Genomic DNA, 20045 nt, shown 5'->3' on the forward strand with positions numbered 1-20045 from the left:
GTTAGCTTGTGCGTTTTCAATTTGCACCCATCTTTTTTCTTTCCTATCACGCGCCCATTCCACCGCACGAGACAGTACCGCCGCCTTATGATAACTTTTAATATCTGGCAGTGCCAGCCCTCCCTGAAGCTTACCCTGTTTTAGGATGGATAGAGATATTCTGTGCTTTTTCTTATTCCATACATAGTTTAGTAAGAGGGAATTGAGAATTCTCAAAAATTGCTGAGGCAAGGCAATTGGGATTAATCGAAATTTATATAGTATTTTTGGGACTACAACCATCTTCAGCATATTAATGCGTCCGATCCATGATATAGGTTTATTTTCCGTTCTTTTTAATTCATTTTTAACCTCATTTAATAGTGGCACATAATTTATTTTGTATATCTTCTGTACTGTGTTGGCGAGTTTAATACCAAGGTATTTTAATTCTTTTTTCCATGGGTAAATACAAATTTCTTTGACTCGAGCTTCTTCGCTTTTACTTAGGTTTATGTTTAAGATTTCAGATTTTGTAGCATTGACTTTAAAGTTGGAGATAGCGCCATATTGTTGTAGTATCTTAGAGAGCTTGGGGATGGATTTGACCGGATTGGTTAAATAAAATAAAATATCGTCGGCGAAAGCCGAAAGCTTATGTTCCTCCTCTTTTATTCTTACGCCGTTAATTTCTGGGTCGTTTCGAATGGTGGCCAGAAGAGGCTCCAAGGACAGGATAAACAAAAGGGGGGACAAAGGGCAGCCCTGTCTTGTCCCATTTTTCATCTCGAAGGAATCTGATAGCGTGCCGTTTATTTTAATTTTAGCAGAGGGATGGTAATATAGTGTGTTAATCCAGCGGGTCATCCTATTCCCTATTCCCATAGCTGTAAGAGTCTCCATCATAAGCCCCCAGTCTACCCTATCGAATGCTTTTTCGGCATCCACTGATAGGAAAAGACCTGGGGGCGCATTCTGCCTTATGTTCTGGAGCAGGAGAATCGCTCTTATGCTGTTATCTTTGCCCTCTCTGTTGGGGATAAAACCTACCTGATCGGGGTGCACCAAGAAGTGCATCACCCCTTTCAGGCGTTCTGCAAGGATTTTGGCAAACAGCTTGGTGTCTGCATTGAGCAACGAGATTGGTCTATATCCCGAACAGAGAGAGCTATCTTTCCCCTCCTTCAGAATTATCGCCACCGTGGCCGCTATTGCTTCCCTACTAGCTTCGAATTTGGACCCTAGACCGTTGAAATATTTACACATCTTCGGTATTAAGATGTTGCTGAATCTCTTATAGTATAGGACCGAAAATCCGTCCGGACTGGGACTTTTCCCGCTCGTCGTGTTTTTCAGAGCAATTTTAATTTCTTCTTCAGTTATTGGAAAGTCCATATTTAAACTTTCTGCCCGCTCCAATCTAGGAAGTCCTGCTTTCTCCAGAAAATCGTGAATTTTAGCCTCTTTTTCACCTGTCTGCCACCCTAACTGTTTTATTGTATATAATTCCTCATAGTAGTTTTTAAAGGTATCTGCAATTTCTCTAGTTGTATGTACCAATTTCCCATCTTTCCTTTTAATTTTTTCAATGTAGTTTCTGGTTTTCTTTTTTTGGGCCATTTTGGCTAAATGCTTACTGGATTTGTTACCCCATAGATACCTCTCTCTGGCAATGCAGTTTAGTTTGTTCTTTGCTTCTTGTTCCATAATCTCCTTGAGCGCATCTCTTTTCACAATTAGATTATGGTAATTCTCTTTTTGCCCCTGTTCCTTGTGTTTACGTTCTAGTATCACTATCTCTTTGATCAGGGTGTCAGATTTGCGTTTTCTCTCTTTTTTTACCCTGGCACCCTCAGCGATTAGTATCCCTCTAATGTATGCTTTGTGTGTCTCCCAAAGAGTTGCACTTGAAATCCCGTCAGTATCATTAAAGAGGAAAAATTGTTTTAGTTCCGCCTCCACCCTACTTGCCCCTTCTTCATCGCGAATCAGACTATCATTTAGGTGCCACACTGACCGTTGGCTCTTTTGTATGGAGAGTTTAATTTTCATGGTCACTGGCGCATGGTCTGAGACAGTCATAATTCCAATGTCCGTCTCAGTAATCATGTCAAGCAGCCTGTGATCTACCAAAATGTAGTCTATTCTGGTGTACGTTCCGTGGGGAGGAGAAAAGAACGTGTAATCCTTTGTATTTGGATGGAATATCCTCCAAGCATCTACTAATTGACTGTCATGGATCTTGTGCTTAATTTTTTGTAACTGCACGTTCGTTGTCTCCTTCCCCCGGGACGTACTATCTTCTTTCGGGTTCATAGCAAAATTAAGATCCCCCATCATGATTGTGTACCCCTCTGCAAAATTTTTCAATTTGCCCAAGATTCTACTTAAATAATGGGTTGGATGCACATTCGGTGCATAGATGTTTGCTAGGGTGTAGGCGGTGTCCCCAAATCTTCCTTTTAAAAATAAAAATCTCCCTTCCGGGTCTGTCAGCCTCGCCTCCAGAGTAAACGCGGTCTCTTTTGCGAAACCAATTGCTACGCCTCTAGAACGTTTAGAGATGGAATCCCCATAGAACCAGGAAGGATACCTAGGTGAGTATAACTTTACGTTTGAATTTATCGACAGGTGAGATTCCTGGAGAAAGACTACATCCGCTCTGTATAATTCAATCTCTGCTAGCACCTTCAATCTTTTAGTAGGCGAGTTCAATCCCTTCACATTGTAAGTTAAAAATTTTATTTCTGTCATTTCCTATCACTGAATCCTTTCCCTAATCTTTCTAAGAGATCTACTGGGAGCCACGTTCCCTGTCCCAACCCCTTTTTGAAAGGGGAGAGTGCCCTCTCTCCTTCCAAACCTCCCCTCCCCAACCCTCCCATCTCCCCCCCCCCTGCCCAGGCCTAAACATTGCCTCTGAACCGTAGGGGTTTTCACACCCCACTACCCGTCGGTTCTTCAGGAATGAGGTGAGGCCTCCCAGCGCCCAACCCTCCCATTTACCCTCTAGGAATAATCCCTAGGGGTTGTTCTTATCTGGGTAGGGTTGCGGACCTGCTCTCCTAACCCTCCTATCTAGTCCCCCCCCCATCTAACCTCCCCCACTTCCCACAGATCCCGCCCCTCCTACCCCCCTCTGATGAGGACTGGAAGGACCAAAAAAAAAAAAAAAAAAGAAAAATTGGAGAGAAAAAACAAGGAGCAAAAAGAGAAGACTAAACAGAGGACGAAAATAGAGGGAGAAAAGCCAGAGCAATCCGAGGCTATTCCACCCATCCGGGTAATTCCAGAGCGGGCATATCAAATTTGCGGCAAAAAGATAGCAAGTCCTCTGGGAATATTAATTTTGCTGATACCCCATCTTTATAGCCAATCAGACATGCCGGGAACCCCCATTGATAGTTAATATTAAACTGGCGCATCTGTTCAAGCAGGGGTTTCAGGTGTCTTCTTCTGGCTAAAGTTTCCCAGGCTAGATCAGGAAAAATCTGGATCTCAGCTCCATCATGGCTCAGGGGAGGCTTCCTTCTCAGTTTTGACCATACCTCAGCTTTGTCTTCAAAATATCTGAACCTTACTATAATATCCCTAGGCCATTTCCCTCCCCCCTCTCTAATTCTTCCTATGCGGTGGACCCGTTCAATTTTTAGGGGTTCCTCCGCACCGTTTTCCAACAGGGGGAGGAACAGATTGTTGAGAATTTTTCTCAGATCTTCACCTTTCTCCTCCTTGATAGATCGTATTCTTAAATTTTTCCTTCTATTTCGATTCTCTTGGTCTTCTAATCGATATTGTAGTTGCCTCTGATTTTGTTTCAGTGTATGGTATTGATTTTTTAATTCATTTAATTCTGAGTCCTGTTGTTCAATTTTTGCCTCAGCTTTCTCCACTCGCTCCAACATATAAGTTATGTCCGTTCTTAATGCGCTAACTTCTTCTCGTATTACATTTTCCAGTCTCTTTAACATCCCCTCCAATTCTACCTTTGTGGGGATATGGGTGTCTGTACGGAGGTCCTTGATTTGGCTGATTTCCTGTTCACCCTCCGTTGACGTATCTACAATTGGAGGGATCCCCCCCCCACGCCCTTTTTAATTCCACCTGTTTTTTCTGCCTTTTTTCCCAATGCTGGGCTTTTGGAGCTCCCATCCGGGGTCATGTAGTGTCTAATGGTGGAAGTAGGAGGGTTGTCTTTGGGAATTTTCGGGGCGTTTCCCCTTGTTGATTTATTCATATTGTATTTTTTTGTTACTCTGATACGTTTCCCCAGTTTGGACGGCGGGTATTACCCCTTTTGATTTTTAATGTCCGACCGTAACCTACCGTATTAAGTATACTGGGGCATAATTTATAAGCCTCCAGTGATTGTGATGTATCATATAAAATGGTGGGTGTTTTGTGTGCAGTTACCCTCCGCTAGTTTCTCTGCAGGGGCACCACCACCAAATCCCAAATTAACCTCCCTTACTGCGTTCTATTGCCGGGCTCTCTAGTCACCCCAAAAACGGCTATCGTATTACAATGAGCTTGCCCAACAGTACATGCCCAGAACAAACCGCGTGCAATGGTCCAGGGTAGGTTAAGGGTAGGTGTAGTATCTCAATTAAAGTCCAAAATTCCCCACGGTAGGCCAAGCCTCCCCCGACCAGCGCCCTCCGTGCGCACTGGACAATAACCCCCAGGCCGCGAAAAACCAACACCGCCAGAGAGCACAAAAAGGTATAGTCAGTTTTATGCCTTTGCATGGGGGTTTGTCATCTGTGCCAGTTTATTGGAGGAATACTCTGGTATTCTCTAACATTCTGGTATGTTTATTTTCCTATTTAATTTAAACTTGCAAAGTATCGCTGTGCTAGTTGCGGGGTTTGGATGCTTACCCTCTTTGCCATACACCCGAAATCCAGTCTCAAAACAAATTTCACAGCAGTAGACCACTTGCTGTGTGCTGTTCAGGGACTGGGGTGACCGGGGGGAGCGTTGCGATCTACAGGAATAGGCACAGTACAAAGATAGGGGGTCATAGAACAAATCCTGCGATATGTTTCATCCATCAATTGCTCCCTTCTCCATATTAACCCGTCATCATTGTATCAGTGTATCAGTGTATCACAATCCTATTTCAAATACCCAGTCTGTGGTGTATTTCAATTGCCAAGTATTTAGGAGGAGCACTATACAGTAAGCGATGATTTATATAACAGAAAAAGTTCTTACCGGTCCCATGTTGTTTACCTTGTTGGTCGTTCTGGATTTAAGCCTTCCCCGCAGCTGGAGCTAGTAAGGCATGAATATTACCTGACTGTGGCCGTGCTTCCTAAGAACAGAGGGGGGTATCGGCATCCGCGGGAGGGGCGAGGGACAGGGCACCCTCTGACACGTCCGCACTGAGCGGCGCTTCCTTGCTGTGGCTTCCCAATCAGCTGGTGAGCGGGGGTAAGAGAGAGGGTGTCTATGAACTCGGAGAAATGGATTTTACGGTGAGTACAAAAATCCTATTTTCTCTTCCGTTCATAGACGGGACACAGCATCCTTTGACAGTAGGGTTATATCCGCTTCCCTTTAGGAGAAAGTCTCTCCTGGAAGGAAGGTGCATAACCCTACTGTCAAGGATGCTGTGTCCGTCTATGAACTCGGAGAAATGGATTTTACGGTGAGTACAATCTTTTTTATAGCTCTGACCGCTGTGTAAATTTCACTGGTCCCAAAAAAGTGTCAAGTGTCCAATCTGTCCGCCGTAATGTCACAATCCCGCAAAAAATCGCAGCTCACTGCCATTACTAGTAAAAAAAAAATAGTAAAAATCCCATAAATTTATCCCCTATTTTGTAACTTTTGAGCAAACCAATCAACATATGCTTTTTGCAATAATTTTTTTATTTATTTTTTTACCAAAAATATGCAGAAGAATACATAAACTGAGGAAGACATTTGTTTTTCTTTTTTTGTTTTTTTTTTGTTGTGGGATATTTATTATAGCAAAAAGTAAAAAAATATATATTATTTCAAAATAGTCTTTTTTTTTTAAAAAAAAATAATAAAAACTGAGGTGATACAATACCACCAAAAGAACGCTGTATTTGTGGGGGGGGGGGGGGGACAATTTTGTTTGGGTACAGCATCGCAATTGTCAGTTAAAGCTACGCAGTGCCATATTGCAAAAAATGGCCTGGTTATTAACTAGTTCCCGACCTCCTCATGTACATTTACGTCAGCAGAATGGCACGGACAGGCACATCCACGTACCTGTACGTCCTCTGCTAGACGTGGGTGGGGGGTCCGATCGGGACCCCCCCCGGTACATGCGGAGGTCGGGTCCGCTCGGGGAGCGATCCGGGACGACGGCGCGGCTATTTGTTTTTAGCCGCTCCGTCGCGATCGCTCCCCGGAGCTGAAGAACGGGGAGAGCCGTGTGTAAACACGGCTTCCCCGTGCTTCACTGTGGCGGCTACATCGATCGAGTGATCCCTTATATAGGGAAGACTCGATCGATGGTGTCAGTCCTACAGCCACACCCCCCTACACTAGTAAACACACACTAAGTGATCCCTAAATGTTACAGCGCCCCCTGTGTTTAACTCCCAAACTGCAACTGTCATTTTCACAATAAAGAATGCAATTTAAATGCATTTTTTGCTGTGAAAATGACAATGGTCCCAAAAATGTGTCAAAATTGTCCGAAGTGTCCGCCATAATGTCGCAGTCACGAAAAAAATCGCTGATCGCCGCCATTACTAGTAAAAAAAAAAGAAAAAAAAGAAAAATGCAAAAAAACTATCCCCTATTTTGTAATCGCTATAAATTTTGCGCAAACCAACCGATAAACGATTATTGCGATTTTTTTTTTTTTACCAAAAATAGGTAGAAGAATACGTATCGGCCTAAACTGAGGAGAAAAAAAAAATTTATATATGTTTTTGGGGGATATTTATTACAGCAAAAAGTAAAAAATATTGCATTTTTTTTTAAATTGTCGCTCTATTTTTGTTTATAGCGCAAAAAATAAAAACCGCAGAGGTGATCAAATACCACCAAAAGAAAGCTCTATTTGTGGGGAAAAAAGGACGCCAATTTTGTTTGGGAGCCACGTCGCACGACCGGGCAATTGTCTGTTAAAGCGACGCAGTCCCGAACTGTAAAAACCCCTTGGGTCTTTAGCCAGCATATTGGTCCGGGGCTTAAGTGGTTAAGGGGACAAATCATTCCGGTCCTTAAGTGGTTAATTCAAAGGGTTGAACATAAATGGCGGGTACAAATTTTAGGACCTGCGAACATTTTTATATACAGTCGGGGGGACTGTATATAAAAATGTTCGAAGGTCCTAAAACAATTTCGTCCCCCATTTTCAGGAGCTCAAATGTAACTGGACAAATTAATATAATCATACATTTTTTATATTTTGAGAATATTTTACTGGCAATGACTGCCTGAAGTCACCAGTTACCAAAGACTGTTTTCTCCTTTCTGCCTTTTAGTTTTGCCTTCAGCAAGTGAAATGCATGCTCAATTGGGTTGAGATCAGGTGTTTGACTCGGCCATTGCAGAATATTCCACTTATTTTCCTTTAAAAGCTCCTGGGTTGCGTTTGCAGTGTGTTTTTGGATCATTGTCCATCTGTACCTTTAAGCGCCATCCAATCAACTTTGCTACATTTAGCTGGATCTGAACTGACAAGTATATCCCTAAAAACTGCAGAATTTACCCGGCTGCTTCTGTCTTCTGTCACATCAATAAACGCCAATGACCCAGTGCCACTGGAAGCCATGCATGCCCATGCCATCACACAGTCGCCACCATGTTTTACAGATGACGATATGTGCTTTGGATTATGAGCTGTTCTGAGCCTTCTCCACACTTCTTTTTTTTCATCCCGTCATTCTGGTACAGATTAATCTTCTTTTTATCCATTCAAAGAATGTTTTTCCAGAACTGGGTCTGGCTTTTTAAATTTTTTTTTTTTGGGCAAAGTTTAATCTGGCTTTTCTATTCTCCAGGCTTATGAATGGTTTGCACCTTGTGGTGAACCCTCTGTATTTGCTCTCGTGAAGTCTTCTCTTGATTGTAGACTTTGACAATTATACACCCACCTCCTGAAGAGTGTGCTTCACTTGTCTGGATATTGTAAATGGGTTTTTCATCATCCACGAATGTTGTCTTCTGTGAACGTCCAGGCCTTTTTATGCTGCTGAGCTCACCAGTGCATTCTTCTTTCCTCAGGATGTACCAAACTGTTGATTTGGCCATTCCTAATGTTGCTGCTATCTCTCTCTTGTTTATTTATCTCTCTCTTGTTTATTTTTTTAAGCCTTACAATGGACTGTCTCACTTTCATGGACCACTCCTTTGAACGCATGATGTAGTTTCACAGCAATAGGTTCCAAATGTAATTACCACACTTGGTAATAACTCCAGTCTTTTCACCTGCTTAATTAATGAAGAAATAACAAAGGAGTGGCCCACACCTGGCCATGAAACAGCTTTTGATTCAATTGTCCAATTACTTTTGGTCCCTTGAAAAAGGGGGGCAGCTATTCTTAAGAGCTGTATTTCCTAAACCCTTCCTCTAATTTGTATGTGCATACCCTCAAATTAAACCTAAGTGTGCACTTTCAGCCCATATCCATTATAGATCTATAGCTTGAATATGTTTTGGTAAATACCTGGAAAAAAATTGAGAGCCAGTCACATTCACATGTCATGCAAATTGGATGCAGTTTAAAACTCCTCCAATTCGCATATATGTGAACCCAGCCTAAGTAACTATTTGTGAGATTTTAGTTTGTGCTTTAAGGATGGTTTATAGCAGGGATCCTCAAACTACGGCCCTCCAGCTGTTGCGGAACTACACATCCCATGAGGCATTGTAAAACTCTGACATTCACAGACATGACTAGGCATGATAGGAATGGTAGTTCCTGGAGGGCCATAGTTTGAAGACTCCTGGTTTATGGGTATAGGAATGTGCCTAAGGTATCCATGGTTCATCCAAGGAACATTACTGAATTTCAGGTGCTAAATCGGACCCCCATTGAAGTCAACAGGAACCAAGTAAAAAAATAAATAAAACAATAATGCCCATTTTCTAGGTTCTATGCAAGACATTTGTAAACTTGCTACATGGGGGGGTATAAATGTAAATAAAGACACACTTTTATTAACCGCTTGGCTAGTAAATTACTTGGAACCCCCCCCCCCCCCCCCCCCCAAACATTATTATTTTTTAGCAGAGTCCCTAGAGAATAAAATGATGGGGGCTGCATTTTTTTTGTCACACGGTGCAGTGGTTTCTCAATTGCAATGTATTTATTTTTTTAAATACACTTTAATTAAAATGCAAAAAAACACAATATACAACCCAATTTTCAGGAACGCATAAAAGATGATGTTATGCTGAGTAAATGTTGCGCTGAGTAAATGGATACCCAACAGGTCATGCTTTAAAATTGCACTCGCTCGTGGAATGGGCAACAAACTATGATATTTAAAAATCTCCATAGGTGACACTTTACAAATGTTTTACAGGTTATCATTTCAGTTACAAAGGAGAGCCAGTGCTAGAATTGTTGCTCTAGAACGTCGGTTTGTGACCATGCCTTGTGTAGTGTGAAGACTGTTTACATAAGCGTGCACGACGCCTGTATGCGTTCTCCTCTGCGTGCAAACACGGGGTGAGGGCTCTTTAAAAAAAAAATGTTGTTCTATTCACATTTTTTTATTTTTACACTGCTCCTTTAATTCTACATAAGACCCTTGAAAGCATGAGATGTAAAAAAAAAAAAAAAAAAAAAAACACACATTGAGCTCATGCTTTCCAAAAAAAAAATGAACATTTTTTCAATTCCCCCTAACTGAAAGTGACAAAATTCTTTGTCGCTTCCGGTCTCTTAGACCAGTGCTTCTCAACCTTTTTTCAGTGAAGGCACCCTTTAAAATTAATCTCAAGGCACCCCATTCTAAAATGTAAAAAAACTATTCTAAGAGCTTTACACAAGTAGCAACATCCACACTTGGGACACCCAACTTTATTTATTAAAATGCTTATTGAGAGCGCAGTCTTTACCCGAGGGCCTCGATGCGCTCAATTTAAAGGTGATTTATTCTTCCATAGCAAATACACCTTTGCACACTGGTACTGACTAGTATTCCAATGTTTCTCTTCTCCCTCAATTTCTCTCCATCAGTCAGCTAATGTCACCCCAGTTCTGTGGAAGAGGGGCACAGGAGGGTCAAACAAGGATGCTGTGGAGGCAACAGACATCCGCCTTAAAGCGGTAGTTCCCCCTCCAAAAAAATGTTAAGATTAGATTGATGCTCATTTTGTCTAGTGGAATCGGATAGTTTTTTTAAAAAACGAAGCTGACCTTACCGTTTTAGAGAGCGATCTTCTCCGCGGCTTCCGGGTATGGTCTTCGGCACTGAGCGGTCCTTCTTGATTGACAGTCTTCCGACGGTCGCATCTATGGCGTCACGATTTTCCAAAAGTAGCCGAACGTTGGTGCACAGGCGCCGTATAGAGCCGCACCGACGTTCGGCTTCTTTCAGTTATTCGTGACGCAATGGATAAGACTGTCAATCAAGAAGGAACGCCCAGTGCCGAAGACCATACCCGGAAGCGGCGGAGAAGATCGCTCTCTAAAACGGTAAGTACAGCTTAGTTTTTAAAAAAAATAGCCGATTCCCCTAGACAAAATGAGCATGAATCTAATCTTAACAATTTTTTTGAGGGGGAACTACCGCTTTAAGTGATGATGCCATTGGTTGTTAGGATGGCAGTGTCTAGAAAGTGGCAATAGGGCTTAATGAAAACCTGTGACTTTATGTAACTAAAAGGCAGGCTTGCGCCATCTGCTGGCTATACAATTTGTGGCGAATTTTTAGGCATTTTTCCAAGGCATCCCTGAAGAAACCTCAAGGCTGTCTAAGACCATAGAGATGATCAAGGATGTTCCGGTACCTAATCAGCTCTATTATCAGATGGCACGGAACTGTCGGCTTCAGTGCCAGGCACTCCGATTGCACAAGAAAGCCTGGAAATGCACTGGTTGGAAGAAGGAAACCCCTCCTACAGCTTGTAAAGACAATCCAGCGGCTAGTTACCCGCTAGTATCACTTTTACAGAAAGAAAAACGCAATACCTGAGTTTTTGGTTGACAGCTGCAGCCATAGCCCTGGTATAACTGCTTGAACATAACAACATACATTGTGTGTCAAGTGGTAAAAAGGAAAAAAAAAAGCTGATTCATCAAAATAAAATAAAAATCCCAATGACTGGACACATCCATTCCTGTCACTACATTCACTGAGAATATTTCCTGTCCCTGCTGCTAAATGTAAACAAATTGGCGGGTATAACTAGTGATGTTATTGATCATATATTGATATGGCCATTTTTAGTCAGTCTGATTGCCAGAATATGGCTTTATTTGGAGAATGACGGCAGTGCTATCCCTGCCCTTTTGTTTACGTGGTCAGAAAATGAATGAGACTGGGTTATAGATGTTAACAAGAATTGACAGATATAATTACCGTATTTATCGGGGTATTGCGCGCTCCGGCGTATAGTGCGCACCCCTAATGTGGACCCGCATTCCTGTAAAAAAAAAAAAACATTTTAGTACTTGGTTTTGGTGTCTTGCGTGGCGTCCATCGGCGGGTCCGCCGTCCGTCTTCGGCTTCGGTGGTGTCCTCCTCGTCGGGTCCATCTGCGGCTTCGGTGGTGTCCTCGTCGGGTCCGTCTGCGGCTTCGGTGGTGTCCTCCTCGTCGGGTCAGTCTGCGGCTTCGGTGGTGTCCTCCTCGTTGAGTCCGTCTGCGGCTTCGGTGGTGTCGTCCTCGTCGGGTCCGTCTGCGGCTTCGGTGGTGTCCTCCTCGTCGGGCCCGGCGTCCGTCTGCGGTGGTGTCCTCCTCGTCGGGTCCGGCGTCCGTCTGCGGCTTCGGTGGTGTTCTCCTGCGCTGTCTCCCCGTCGAATCGCCGCTTCCCGCGCTCAGTTTGAACGCCTCCGCCGACGTATACCGAGTGCAATACCCTCGGCTACATTCGGCCAGGCTCGGCTTCGCTCGTGCTCACGCTCTGTGACGTTTATGCGTGAGCACGAGCGAACCCAAGCCTGGCTGAATGTAGCCGAGGGTACTGCACTCGGTATATGTCGGCGCAGGCATTCAAACTGAGCGCGGGTATCGGCGTATATCGCGCACCCACGATTTTCCCCTTATTTTAAGGGGGAGAAAGTGCGCGGTATACGCCGATAAATACGGTACATTATTAAAGTAATTGTAATTGTTCAGGTTTTTTTTTTTTTTTTTAAACAAACATGTCATGCATGCCTCCACTGTGCAGTTTTGCACAGAGTGGCCCCCGATTGTCCTCTTCTGGGGTCCCTCTGCGGCTCTCTTGACTCCTCCCCACATTAGATAACCCCCCCTCTGGGAAGCTCTCTCCAAAGGGGGGTCACCTTGCGTGCGCACTCCCGTCTTATACACTCGGCGTACAAATTAATTTATGCAGATTCGTCTTATAGTTATTGTCAAGATAATGGACGATTGCTAATGCTGCAAAATTTGGTCTGGTCCTCTCGGCATCAATGGTCACGAAAGAAAGTATGTTTGCCGCCTCCTAGCTTATCTACAGTCCATTAAATGTGGTTTTGTTTTCTCTCTCCAGGTTCTACCATCCATTTGGACCAGCCCTGTTGCAGAGCGATATATGACTTTGACCCTGAAAATGAAGGAGAACTTGGATTTAAAGAAGGTGACATCATCACTTTAACCAACCAGATTGATGAGAATTGGTATGAAGGCATGGTCAACGGGGAGTCGGGTTTTTTCCCAATTAATTATGTTGAAGTTGTGGTTCCTCTTCCACAATGAACTCTGGGACTTCAGAGAGACTGCTCTATCCTGTTACAATGGGACTGAGAACTTTTTGAATGTGGCATTCTGTGAACGCCTTGCTACTCGATCAACTAAACTTTTGTGTGTCATCTCTTTTATATGTATTTATTTTATATCAATTTTTATTTTTTATGAAAACATTGACACTGCTACCCACAGACCTACAAAAAGAAAGGTATATAAATATATTTTATTGTTGTCTCATGTTTCATACGTGACTTTTGCGGCTTGTCTGTGTCAACTATTTTTAAAGAGTTTTCTTTTTAATTCTCACTAAAAGTATTTTAATAAGTATATAGTCTGTTTACAGAGGTAACTAGTTTATTTTCCTTTAAAAAAAGTCTTTAACTGTGAATATTCTAATGTATGTTGCACAATATTTGTTAAACTCAACAATGTCGTGGTAAGTTGTGTAATATAAACACTTGTCTATATGACCAAATATAATAAATATATTGGAACGTAGCTGCTATCACATGTCGGTAATCTAAAAGGGAAAATGCTGTTATTCCAGAAGCTTGTATTATTCCTTACTATGTAGAGTGCAAGTTATAGTAATGAAAGCCTTTGTTGGGTGTGCTGGGTCTTCTTTCTTAATCTCTTGCTTACTGTATAACTTGCATATACCGTATTTATCGGCGTATAACGCGCACTTTTTTCCCCTGAAAATATGGGGAAAATAACGGGTGCGCGTTATACGCCGATACTGTACCTGTGTGTACCTCGGCTCGGAGGGGGACGAGCGCCGTGGGAAATTATCGCGCTGTCTCTCCTGTTTACTCAGCACACGTCACACACACATTCCCGCATCCGCCACCGGCATTGGACCAGTGTTCTATCAATCACAGAAGCTGGTCCAATGCCGATGGCGGAGGCGGGACTGTGTGTGTGTGACTGCCACCGAATGAACAGGAAATGGCGGCTCGGCTCGGCGATTTCCACGAGAGAAGGTGAGGCTGCATAGGCTGTATTTGGGCACAGGCTGCATTTGGGCACAGGCTAGGCTGCATTGAGGCTGCAGATGAACCACAAAATTAAAAAAATGTTTTTTTTCCTGAAACTTCCCTCTGAAATTGGGGTGCACGTTATACGCCGATAAATACGGTACATCAGAAGAGTGGCTCTCCTGCGCTGGATCACGTAACTGGTACATGATTTGAGCACTCGGGAAGGGGGCGTGTGCGCTCGCCTGGCTGTGCTGTGAGTCATTATGGCACATGCCGATCACTGGCCAATGATCGGCACTGAACACAGCTCTGCCATTGTAAACCATAAAGAGCTGTGTTTACCAACAGGGCATCTTATAGTTGTTTTTTCCATTCCTTGCTAAGCATTCTAAGGCTGCTTTCACACTGGAGCGGGTGGGCGTTGATAGTAAAATGCTGCTGGTTTTAGCGGCGCTTTACTGCCATCTTTAGCGGCACTATTCAGCTGCTAGCAGAGCGCCCCGCTAGGGGCCGATAAAGGGGTTAAATGCTCCCGTGTATCGCCGCTGCTGAATCGCTTTGCAGACGCTTCGGCAGCAGTACCCATTCATTTCAATGGACAGGAGCGGTGTATACACCGCTCCAAAGATGCTGCTTGCAGTACATTTTCTAATGTCCTGCCAGTGCATCGCCTCAGTGTGAAAGCACTCTGCCTTTCACACAGACTGCAGGGGAGGCATTTTTCAGGTGCTTTACAGGCATTTATTTTTAGCCCAAAAGTGCCTGAAAAACACTCTAGTGTGGAAGGGGTCTTGGTAAAAGCAGCAAACATTACACATAGTTGGGCACACGGTAAACCCCTTGATCGCCCTAGATGTTAACCCCTTTCTTTCCAGTGTCATTGTGACAGTGCATTTTATTAGCACGGATCACTGTGTTCGTGTCACTGGTGATGTCAGTTCTCTTAGTATCAGTTAGTTCTCCCAGCCTATAAGTAGAATGATGGCTGGGCGGTGGTTTAGTTATCCTGACTGGGCATCATATGACGTCCAGCAGGATAACAGCCGCCGCACGCATCGTGGCAGTTGGTGGTGTGGTGTGTCAGTCTGACACACTGCTACACTGATCTTGGTAAAGAGCCTCAAACGGAGGCTCTTTACCACGTGATCAGTCGGATCGAATCATGGCTGATCATGATGTAAACAGGAAGAGCCGTTGATCGGCTTTTCCTCACTCGTCTGACAGACATGAGTAGAGGAGAGCCGATCGACCGCTCTCCTGACAGGGGGGTGGGGGGGGTTTTGTGCAGCCCCCCCTCGGATGCACGCCCAGGACCACTAGGGATGGTCACCCACACTGGACCACCAGGGATATGCCAATCCGTGCCCATCCACAATGACTGCCAGTGCCACCCATAAGTACTCATCAGTGCAGCCTTAAAGTACCACCTTTCAATGCCCATCAGTGCCCATCGTCGGTGCTGCCTTATCAGTGCCCATCACTGAAGGAGAGGGGTTTAAGTGCCTGGTATTGAAGTGGTTAAAGCAGGGGTTCACCCTATAAAACATTTCTAACACTACATCCAGCCCAGTTCTGCAAATAAAATTACACTGACCTTTTTTTTTTTTTCGCTGTAGATAGCGTTTATCGTTAGAATTCACCGCGGCTTCCGGGTAGGGAATCCCGCGGGAGTGGGCGTTCCTATTGACATGCCAATTGATTGACATGCTAAACGACGGCGCATACAGCACGTCACGACTTCCCGAAAGAAGGTCGGCTTTATTCGGCGCCTGCGCACCGGCGCCGAATAGAGCCAAGCCGACCCGAGCTTCTTTCGGGAAGTCGTGACGTGCTGTATGCGCCGTCGTTTAGCATGTCAATAGGAACGCCCACTCCCGCGGGATTCCCTACCCGGTAGCTGCGGTGAATTCTAACGATAAACGCTATCTACGGCGAAAAAAAAAAGGTCAGTGTAATTTTATTTGCAGAACTGGGCTGGATGTAGTGTTAGAATTTTTTATAGGGTGAACCCACGCTTTTGGGTACAAAACAGATACCGCCTTATGAACAAAGCTTGGTCTTGGGTTTAGAACTACCTTGTCATTCTGAAGAATGAAATGAAGAGCTCCTTACAAGACCACCACTAACTCAGAGACTTGCCTGACAGACGGGATAGTAATCAAAAAGGCTACTGTGCAGGAGAGGTCATCCCCGGTGGGTTCAAATGGTGGTTTCTGCAGGGCAAAGAGAACCAAACTGAGGTTACAGAGAATGGTACTTGCAAGGGAATCAGATTCAAGATTCTTGGCACTAGTCCTCAGGAAGGATGTACTGGAAATGGAGTACAAAGCAGGGCAACAAAGCTAATAAAGGGTCTGGAGGATATTAGTTATGAGGAAAGGTTATGAGAAAAGGCGCTTGAGAGGGGATATAAGATTTCAATTTACAAATACCGTACTAGTGACCCCACAATAGGGATAAAACTTTTTCGCGGAAGGGAGTTTACAAGACATGTGGCCACTCATTAAAATTAGAAGAAAAGAAAAAGGTTTAACCTTAAACTACGCAGAGGGTTCTTTACTGTAAGAGCAGCAAGGATGTGGAATTCCCTTCCACAGTCGGTGGTCTCAGTGGGGGGCATTGATGGTTTCAAGAAACTATTTGATAAGCACCTGAACAACCACAACATACAGGCATATACAAGGTAATACTGACATATAATCACACACATAGGTTGGACTTGTGTCTTTTTTCAACCTCACCTACTATGTAAGATACACCTTGGATTTTGACAAGGGAGAATGAAGCCAGAGGTTTTTGAAAGATAATGGACCAGGCCAAAATCTATTCTTCCAGAGTGCTTAGGGGCAAATCCTGATGGTAGGAAGGCCAGAATGTGAGACAGAGTAATCTCTGTGACTGAAGTGCCTGGGTTCACACCAAGCAAAGAAGGATTTCCAGATACCATAATAGATCTTTTGACAAGACTCTCTGAGGCTGATTACTAAAGGCAAATCCATTCTGCACATGCACTTGGAAGTGTACAAAAGGGTGAAACGCTCCAGGTGGTGTACTGAAGAAAACACCCTCCTTAAAGTGGAAGCCGGGTGCAGGCTCAGCACGAGCAATATTGAAGAAATGGATTCTGGACAGCCGCACTTCGATAAAAGCCTTTATAGTAATGAATAGTCAACATTCATGTGACAACAGAAGCAGGACAAACAGCTGATGCGTTTCACAACATCATTGTTGCTTAGTCATAGCTCACTTGGAAGTGCAGTTGCTGTAGATCTGAGGGGGAAGCTCTGCTGAGTTTATGTTCCAATCATGTGCAAGCAAAAATGCTGTTTTTTTTTGTTGTTTTCCCCTTGCATGTCCCCCTCAGATCTACAGCAAATGCACTTTCAAGTGTGCTTGTAGTGCACGTTGGATTTGCCTTTAGTAAATAAACCCCCCACCCTGTGTCTCAAGATCTGGGCTTCCAATGGGCATACTGTTAAAGCCAGTGGGCTAGATTCAGGTAGCTGCGCCTGATCTTACGGCAGCGTATCGTATTTACGCTACGCCGCCGCAACTTACAGGAGCAAGTGCAGTATTCACAAAGCACTTGCTCCGTAAGTTGTGGTGGCGTAGCGTAAATGGGGCCGGCGTAAGCGCGTGTAATTCAAATGTGTAAGGGGGGCGTGTTTTATGTTAATGTGTGTTGACCTGACGTGATTGATGTTTTGTACGAACGGCGCATGCGCCGTCCATGTAAATATCCCAGTATGCATTGCTCCAAATGACGTTGCAAGGACGCCATTGGTTAGAACGTAAATTACATCCAGCCCTATTCGCAAACGACTTACGCAAACGATGTAAAAAATTCAAAAATCGAAGCGGGAATGACGTCCATACTTAACATTGAGTGCGCCTCGTAGAAGCAGGCACAACGTTACGCCGAAAAAGCCTTATGCAAACGACGTAAAAAACGAACGCCGGCGCATGTACGTTTGTGAATTAACGTAACTAGGTAATTTGCATATTCTACGCTGAAAACAACGGAAGCGCCACCCAGCAGCCAGCATGAGAATACACCCTAAGATACGACGGCGTAATAGAATTACGCCAGTCGGATCTTAGGCTAACGTCGGCGTATCTTGCTTTCTGAATACAGAAAGTAGATACGCCGGCGCAGCTTTATGCGGCGTATCTATGGATATGCTGGCGTAATTCTTTGCTGAATCTAGCACCAGTGATTATGAAGCAGTATGGAAAAGAGGACCTTGAGATAGCAGATCTGGCCTATTGGAAAGAAGTCGGGTGTATTCTCCCAGTAGTCTGAGAGTGTCTGTGTACCACGTTCTTCTGGGCCAGTCAGGTGTAATGAGTTTCTTCTCTTACCCTATTTTCTGTAGCAGACCACATATAATTTGCACGATGGGAGAAGGGTGGGGTGAGGCATATATTGGCCTGAACAGAGACCAGGGGCTTTTTAAGGTGTCTGATGCCAGTGCTGGAGAGTCCTTTGTCCTTGCCACAGAGGTTTATGTTGAATTTGGAGACCAGGATATCCATGTCCTCTCATTTCGTATCGGGTTGAACATGCAAGGGAAAAGGTCCAATTTCCTCTTGATCCAGATGAAGTGGCTGATCCAGATGAAGTGGCTGAGTTGATCTGTTTCCCAGTTGTCCATTCCCGGGATATGGAGCACAAAGATCGCTGTAAAGGAAATCTCTATTCATGGGCTTATCTGGTTTTGCATTCTTCAAGGCTGTATGATTCAGGGGGCCCTCCTTGGTGGTCGATGTAGGGCACAGCCATGGCATTGTCTGGATGCACCCTTATAGGGTGTCCTTCCAGAAGAGGGGGAACAGCTGGAAGGGAAATTAGTCTATCAGGTGACAGCCAGGGCCGCTGATGAAAATCATGGGGGCCCCGTACAGCCTACCTGACAGGAGCCCCTTCCCTGGCCCCTACTTCAGCCGCACCCCTAGCCCCTTCCAGGCTTTCAGCGGCTGCAGGAGGAGATTGGAGAGATCAGTTCCTCTAGATCAGTATTTCTCAATATTTTTACAGTCATGGTGAAATATATTGCCTCTTCACTGTCTGTCAACTGCCTCTGAAAAGCAATCTGAGCCTGGATTGCTTTTCAGAGGAATGGCATTTTCTTGTTATATATTATGAAACCGCTCTAGAAAAATCAGTTCTAATCATACAAAAAAAAAGGGCATCAGGTTTAACCACTTCAATACCGGGCTTTTATACCACCTCCATACCGGGCCTATTTTGGCACTTCTCTCCTACATGTACAAATCATGCTTTTGCTAGAAAATTACGCAGAACCCCCAAACATTATATATGTTTTTTTTAGCAGACACCCTAGGGAATAAAACAACGGTCATTGCAACGTTTTATCTTGCACGGTATTTGCGCAATCATTTTTTCAAACACCCTTTTTTGGGAAAAAAAATTGTTTCATGAATTAATACAAAAAAATTGGGCTAACTTTACTGTTATTTTTTTTATGTGAAAGATTGTTACACCGAGTAAATGGATACCCAACATGTCACGCTTTAATTATGCGCACACTCATGGAATGGCGCCAAACTTTGGTACTTAAAAATCTTCATAGGCAACGCTTTAAATTATTTTTACAGGTTACCAGTTTAGATTTACAGAGGAGATCTAGTGCTAGAATTGTTGCTGGCACTCTAACGCACGCGGCGACACCTCACATATGTGGTTTAAACGGCGTTTACATATGTCGGCGGGACTTGCGCGTGCGTTCGCATCTGCACGCGAGCTACCGGGGACAGGGGCGTTTTAATTTTATTTTTTAATCTTTTATTTATTTTTTTACTTATTTTTTATTTATTTTTTACACTTTCTTTAAAAAAAAATGTTTTTTTTCACTTTTATTCATATTACAAGGAATGTAAACATCCCTTGTAATAGGAATGTGTGTGACAGGTCCTCTTTATGGAGAGATGTGGGGTCAATAAGACCGCACATCTCTCCTCCAGGCTGGAAACCATGAGATCGGTGAAAAAAAATTCACCGATCTCATGAACAGTTGCTTACAGCCGCAATCGCGGCTTTGTTTACTTACGGGGACCCGGGCGTGACGTCATCACATCGCGCCCGGGTCTTCCGACGGTCATAGAGATGACTGGTGATCATCTGGTCACCAGTCATCTCTATGCTTCCTGCGAGCGCCGGACGATTCGTTCTCCGGGCCCCCAAAGGCACGGGAGAGCCCAGGGAAGCA

General features: G+C 44.0%; 1 protein-coding gene across 1 annotated transcript in view; it reads left to right on the forward strand.

Moving 5' to 3' along the window:
* Positions 1-13333, forward strand: part of SH3GL3 (SH3 domain containing GRB2 like 3, endophilin A3) — a 181842-nt gene extending 168509 nt beyond the window's left edge. The window contains exon 9 of the mRNA XM_040342568.1: positions 12639-13333. Within this exon, the coding sequence (XP_040198502.1) occupies positions 12639-12844 (206 nt within the window). The 3' untranslated portion in view covers positions 12845-13333. The remainder of the gene's footprint in view (positions 1-12638) is intronic.
* Positions 13334-20045: the final 6712 nt, after the last annotated feature.

The sequence above is a fragment of the Rana temporaria genome, chromosome 3, assembly GCF_905171775.1.
Source record: "Rana temporaria chromosome 3, aRanTem1.1, whole genome shotgun sequence".
Taxonomy (NCBI): Eukaryota; Metazoa; Chordata; class Amphibia; order Anura; family Ranidae; genus Rana; species Rana temporaria.